The following is a 6,407-nucleotide window of genomic DNA, read 5'->3' as shown; positions in this document are numbered from 1 at the left end:
CATGTTTTCTTAAAATATAAAAAGTTAAATCCCAAAAATACTTAATTCCGGGGAAAGTTCAATACGGGAAGATCCTAATCAAATTGAAAAATCAAATGATAAATCACATCAAACTCCTGATTTGGTACAGATGTAGAAAATGGTGGATTGAACCTGGTGTTATAGCATCAAACATCTCACTTGTATGACAGTCGCATCAAATTCCATTACATATACAACGATGCAAACGAACAAACATAATAAGTAAAATTGTCAAAATAGGGATACAGGAGGTAGTTTATCAACATTGATCAAGTCGGGAATACGGTAGTTTTTATCGAATACTAGTTCGTTTCTATGTAAGTTGCATTGGTATTTGTTTTGTTGAACTTTAGTGTTTCTGTTTTTCCGTTGTTTTTTTTTTTCTTATAGTAGATGTATATCCCTCAGTTTTAGTTTGTAAACCGGATTTGTTATCTTTCCATCGATTTATGACTTTTGTACAGCGGACTACTACCGTAACAGTTGCATTTATTTAGGACGAGAACAAATTAGAGAATTCACATGATGAGCACGTTTTTTAGTTTTTGTTTGTTTTAGTGTTATGTTGAACAAACACAAAAACATATTTAAAAGCACAAATAGACAAAGTAATTTTATTCATGAAGACAGAAAAATATGCAGCATATAAGATTTTTATACAGGAAGAGTAAGAGTTCTAATAAAATGTGTGTGGTAGTCCATCAAGTCCATCATCGCAGTCTAAACATTACAAATCACAACTGTAGCAACGATGCTCATAACCACTCTGAAAACAGAAATCATATAGAATGCTTAAAGTCAGAAATATAACAGTTGATGTGCATTCGTTTGATGTGATTGAGCTTTTGATTTTGCCATTTGATTAGGCACGTTCCGTTTTGGATTTTCCTCGGAGTTAAGTGTTTTTGTGATTTTATTTTTTCTTAGTTTATTTTCAAAAGTGTACACAAAAAAAAGTTATGATTAATTAAAAATGTCCTCAATATGTAAATTCAACCAATGACTAAGACGTTATTTGCATTAAGGGTACGAACAAAAAAATAACTCGTCGTCCTTGAAATTATGAAATGGTCAAAGGGTAAGTAATGATATTCCTGCAAACGTACGAAGTCGATTTACTTTTATGTCACTGCATGGTAATCTATGATATTTAGAAAGATAAAAATTCTTTTATCGATACGTTTCGAAAAATATTGGAGCCATATCAAGATGTGCAATATTAAGAGTTATTCACGGATGAAACCATACTTTTCCATAAAATCTTCTTATTGCTGAGATCAAGAGGTGGGGAGATTTATAAAAAAAATGAATAACACTTTGTCTAGGGAAAGTAAATGACTTGAACAAGACAGCAAAGCATGCGTAGCAACAGATGACAATAAATGTCAATCCGGAAACTCCCCTTTTATTTACGCATAAGACTATCAAATGATCATCGCTTTAAGCCAGATTTAACAATGAGTCAAATAAAGTCAAATAATGATGAACAAGAAGTGTGTATGTTAAACACATACCCCGTTACAATAGCAAGTTCCATGACAATTTGTATGACTTTGTCCACAGCAACCACCATTTCTTCGTCCTTGTCTCCAACAATAGGCGGCACATCCCGCTTCACCTGCCCAACAAGCACCTCTTGTATGTCTGTCAATTGCTACGCCTTAAAGGAGAATCAATTAATAGTATAGATAAGGGGCAACAATGGCGTACGTTCAAACGTGTGAAACTAGTATTCAAATCAAGATAAAAATAAGACGAAATCAAATTTACACCCCACATAGATCGACACTACTTTTATGTGTATTAGATCTTACAGAAGCTTTAATTTGAGTTGCAACTGAATTTAGTATTTATTATATAATTGAAATGTTAGCTCCTTCTTTTCCCAAAAATTACATTCAATTTCCATAATAACGAAACTGTAGTACAAATGTGCAAATATAGTGGTTTTCAAATAATAATGTTTAATCGAAAAAAATCAGAAGCTGACAAAAAAAAATCATTTTTTTTTTATGTTAAGCATAATTACCTGCATCACTTTCAATCCACACAGAGGCTGAAAATAAAATAAAAAATAAATAAAAATATCATCTTTTCAACGAATTGGATATAAAAAAAATAAAACTAAAATTGAGAATGGAAATGGGGAATGTGTCAAAGAGACAACAACTCGACCATAGCAAAAAACAACAGCAGCAGAAGGTCACCTAGAGATCAACTAGTCTAGAGGTCAATATATTCAACTAGAGGTCAATAAACTAGAGGTCCATATTTTGTACTGTGAACTACAATGGTCAATTGATAATGGTTGGTTAACTTTTCAATAGCATAATATACATGTAGTACTAAGTCATTGAAAAATTCGACTGAACTAAAATTTCACAGAAACATAACTTTGTTAGATTTATTTGGATCAATTCATAAATATCCGAAGAGACCCAAACCTGGGATGCAAATCATTGAATAAAACCAAAAGAATATTATCAAGATAAAGGTTTCAGCATCTTTCGAATTTTGACACTGGGTCAGAAAAACAACTACAGGGGGAATTGTTCATTCAGTTTGAGGTCTCTGGAAATGAGATAAGAACTGTCAAAAAATTAAAAACTTAAATACATTAGGGTGCAATAAACATTTTTTTCTATGACGTCACATTTTGAGGAACCATGCATAAGTGACCCTAAGTGGTGGACTGGTAAATAAAGATACTTGTATAAAACTAGATATCACTGGTTTCAGAATGTTCTCTAGTTCATTGTAGTTTATAATGAAATAAAAACAATGTGTACTTTTAATATATTTAAAAAAATCCATCCAATGAACATGGGGAAAAAAAGGTCTAATCTGAGCATAAAAAAACTTGAAACCAGGTCATGTGCACACCCATAAAGACATGATCCATGCACGTTTTACATAATCAAAACTGTATGAAATTTGTAGGTTTTTACCTGGCCTTTCAAAAAAGTTTGTGTCAGGGTAAAGTCTCCTGCTCCGAAAAGAGCTACAGTGGCTGCAAATAAGTTTTCAATTTTCACTGCCAAAAAAACATGATGTTTACAGTGTTGTCTCCCCTCAAAACATGTATATTTGATATAGTTTTTAAAATTATTTCAATCATTCAACCTGTTTTATTTGAAAGCTAATTAACTCATTTTCACAATCAAATACAAAAAACATGATACTTTTTCACCAATTGAGTAAATAAACAGGGGTTTCCCTCCATGGTTATTTTTAGTCGGGGAATAACCTCTAGTTTTTATACGAAACTGTTTATAGCACCCTTAATATATTAATAATAACCGGCACAGAACTTAAAATGAAATCGTTCCTCTAATTTGAAAAGCCCGTATGTGTACACTTGAGATCAATACCATGGTTTTCATTGTTTGTGTAATATGATGCTAATTGATCATTGACAACCTTAAGAGATAAATGCTAAATCATAAATGTTTAAGAAAGATAATACGACAAGCTTGATACGTTATCATCACAGACTTACCGAAGATTCCCAATGCCAACAAAAAGAAAACTGTATACTGCATGTTTATCGATTTGAATCTGAAATAAAATGTAATAAATAAGGTTAATTAAAAACAAAAAGATAACATAAATAAATCTGTGCTTTTGTCCATTGACTTGTGGACTTTGTGAATAGTTACATGTATGTCTTAAAATGTGATTATTAAAAGACAAGTGTAACATAAACATATATATACATCACATTTTTATATTTTGTTGAAATAGTAATTATACAAATATTTTAATTACAAAACAGAAAGATTCCTGTAATTTTGTTTGCCATGTATAAATTGAATTTGAAAAGAAATTTTAACAGTTAAATAACAGTATTGAAATATAGTAAATATGATTTTAAGCTTGAAGCAAAAAAGCAATTCTTTCAATCTGATGAAAAGAAAAGTTCCCAATATTTTTTTGATTTCGCATAAAACATGCGAGATGAACATTTGAAATAAGACCTACGCCAGACTTGTGTACATATCTGTTCGTGTATAGACACACCTATTTATTTGTTTACTCAACATATTTCAATTACCTTTTTTGAATTCCTTCTGAAGTGTCCACTGATCAGTTGGTATATCGAAAATTCTAAACTAAGCTTGTTTTATATACTCATCTACATCGGATATTCGATATTTCAAATTCAGTAATTACGCATAACCAAATATATTTTTCTACGAATTCATAATGTTTATAGTTTAATTTACTTGGAAAGATTGAGACGCTTTGTTTATTTTAAGCATTGAAATGATTTTTTGTTCACTGAATTTTTGCGGCTATTTGGACCAATACCAAAGGGTTACATTAAATGTGATTCCATTGTCAGGTTATTGAAGTCTGAAAGATAAGATGTTTGATATACGTCAGTGAGGGCAGTGGGAGTTCATGGGAGGAGGGTTCAATGGATTCAATCATTGAAAGTCCCCTTTTTTACGATCTAGGCTTCAGAATTGGGACATATGGTTGGAACCCCTTTTATCCTAGGTTGGAACCCCTTTTAAAAATGACTGGATTAGCCCCTTATGAGAAAGCATATCAATGGCATGCATGTTGTAGTTACCAAAAAAAGCATAAAAATGTCGTTTACAAAATCACATGCCTTTATAAAATCGTCACATGTTTTACAAATTGTCCATAATAAATAAACAAAGTTTACATGATTTTTAAAAAAAGTCTTCCATTAAGAAAACACTTAATTCGCGTAAGACAAGTAATAATTTTTTTTAACGCACATATAAAAACAAACATGCACTTACGAGGTTCCACACTAGGGTATGCCACATGAACAAATGGTAGGGATAAGTTAGCTTTTAGAGATTCAAGCACTTTCCATTTTTATTTTAAAATCTCAAACGATGGAATCACAGAAAGTACATACATGAATTTCAAAGATCATATATGGTCAAAGAATATTTTAATACTGCTTTTTCTTCTCTTTGAATCTTTACTGGACTATTATTGTGTCTACTTTCATTATATTGCATGTATGCTCCTTGTGAGCCCATTTAATGAAAATTTAATATCTTCACCTTCTACATACTCTCCATTTTGAAGTGCTTACTAATTTAAGTGTCTCATAACAACACGGCGGTGATTTTTGTCAACATTTAGTGAACGACAAATTAACTTCAAAAAGGAGGGTTCATGTTTTTCTCCTGATCCCCAATTTGATCAGAGAAAAAAATTGTGCATGGTCAAGCAGATGACGAAAAAATATTCTAAATCCAGATATTCCCCATACCTAAAAGTGTTTCATTTTGAAAAAAATATATATTGATTGATAGCGTCGAAAAACAACACAAGATACATTTTCTAACTCCGACAAAAACATTTCTCCCTTTTTTAAAGTTAATTGGTTGCTTCCTCAGGTAGATGTAAATATATTTTGACTATTGCAAGAAGTATTCTTTGTGCATGAGATATGTTCTTAGTCTTTACTTCAAATCAGAATGAGACTTTGATCTTTGTCTTTATGACCTTCAACCCAGGCAAAATAAATATACCGTATTGATCTAGAATAATTGGAAAGCAAGAGGTTTCGTTTGGCCTTGATCATTCATGGAAATATATGTGTGACAGCTTGATATAAAATCTATACTTCCTAATTCAGTGCGATACGCATATTTATTATAAAACTTTATTTAGAACTGAACAGCTGGGGGTTGCATCATATATGGTATTGTTGACCATAATATTATATGACTACCCTTTTAAAAAATTATAACAATCATAAGATAACTATTTCACCAACAGCATATTGATATTATTTATACATCTCTATTGGTAGAATGATTAATTTTACTTGATAAAAATATAACAATGAATCAGAATTAGGTTTTGTTAACCTTTAATTAGATCCTTGAACATTAGGCGGCCTTTTTTAAATGGGGGTACACAAAAGAATGTTCAATGAAAGTTATTGCGGAAAAGACACTTAATTGTTTGATACCAACTTATAAACACTTTCAACAACTTAAAAAATACACAATGATATTTCAGACAATACTCACTTTTCTTTAAAGCGAGTGATTGCTTGGTTGTTACATGTAGCTTAACATCTTGGGATGCATTCGGTTTTTTTTTTTTTTTTTTTTTTTTTTTTAATCAGAAGATTTGAGTGAACTCTCTATTCGCATGTTATTCAATAAAGTAATTCAGTAAAAAGTTATAAGAAAAAAAAACATTTGTACGGAAGCTTCCTATGTTTGCGTTGTAACGCAAACCGTTGCGATATAACGCAAACCTTTGCGTTAAACGCAAACCTTTGCGATATAACGCAAACCCAAACCTTTGCGTTATAACGCAAATGTTTGTGTTATAACGGAAATATCTTGTTTCAATTGTTCATTAAGTTTTGTATATATGTC

The 6,407-nt window shown here is 31.1% G+C and overlaps 1 protein-coding gene across 1 annotated transcript; it reads right to left on the bottom strand.

Moving 5' to 3' along the window:
• Positions 1-621: 621 nt before the first annotated feature.
• Positions 622-4,166, bottom strand: LOC139525970 (defensin gallicin-like). The gene is made up of 5 exons (XM_071321160.1): positions 4,076-4,166; positions 3,521-3,579; positions 2,051-2,077; positions 1,536-1,681; positions 622-787 (listed from the first exon to the last, which is right to left on the bottom strand). The coding sequence occupies exons 2-5, from the start codon at positions 3,561-3,563 to the stop codon at positions 749-751; spliced, it is 255 nt and encodes an 84-aa protein (XP_071177261.1). The 5' UTR covers positions 3,564-3,579; positions 4,076-4,166; the 3' UTR covers positions 622-748.
• Between the last annotated feature and the right edge of the window lie 2,241 nt (positions 4,167-6,407).

The sequence above is a fragment of the Mytilus edulis genome, chromosome 6, assembly GCF_963676685.1.
Source record: "Mytilus edulis chromosome 6, xbMytEdul2.2, whole genome shotgun sequence".
Lineage (NCBI taxonomy): Eukaryota > Metazoa > Mollusca > Bivalvia > Mytilida > Mytilidae > Mytilus > Mytilus edulis.
Note: the sequence above shows the minus strand (reverse complement) of the source record. Positions and strands in the feature narration are given on the sequence as shown.

Bases quoted from the DNA above. Each gene is read 5' to 3' on its own strand.
- LOC139525970 (XM_071321160.1), bottom strand. From the start codon at position 3,563: ATGCAGTATACAGTTTTCTTTTTGTTGGCATTGGGAATCTTCG. The intron at 2,078-3,520 runs GTAAGTCTGTGA...TTTTATTTTCAG, and splicing joins GTTGGCATTGGGAATCTTCG to CCTCTGTGTGGATTGAAAGT. The intron at 788-1,535 runs GTATGTGTTTAA...TTCTGTTTTCAG, and splicing joins GAACTTGCTATTGTAACGGG to AGTGGTTATGAGCATCGTTG.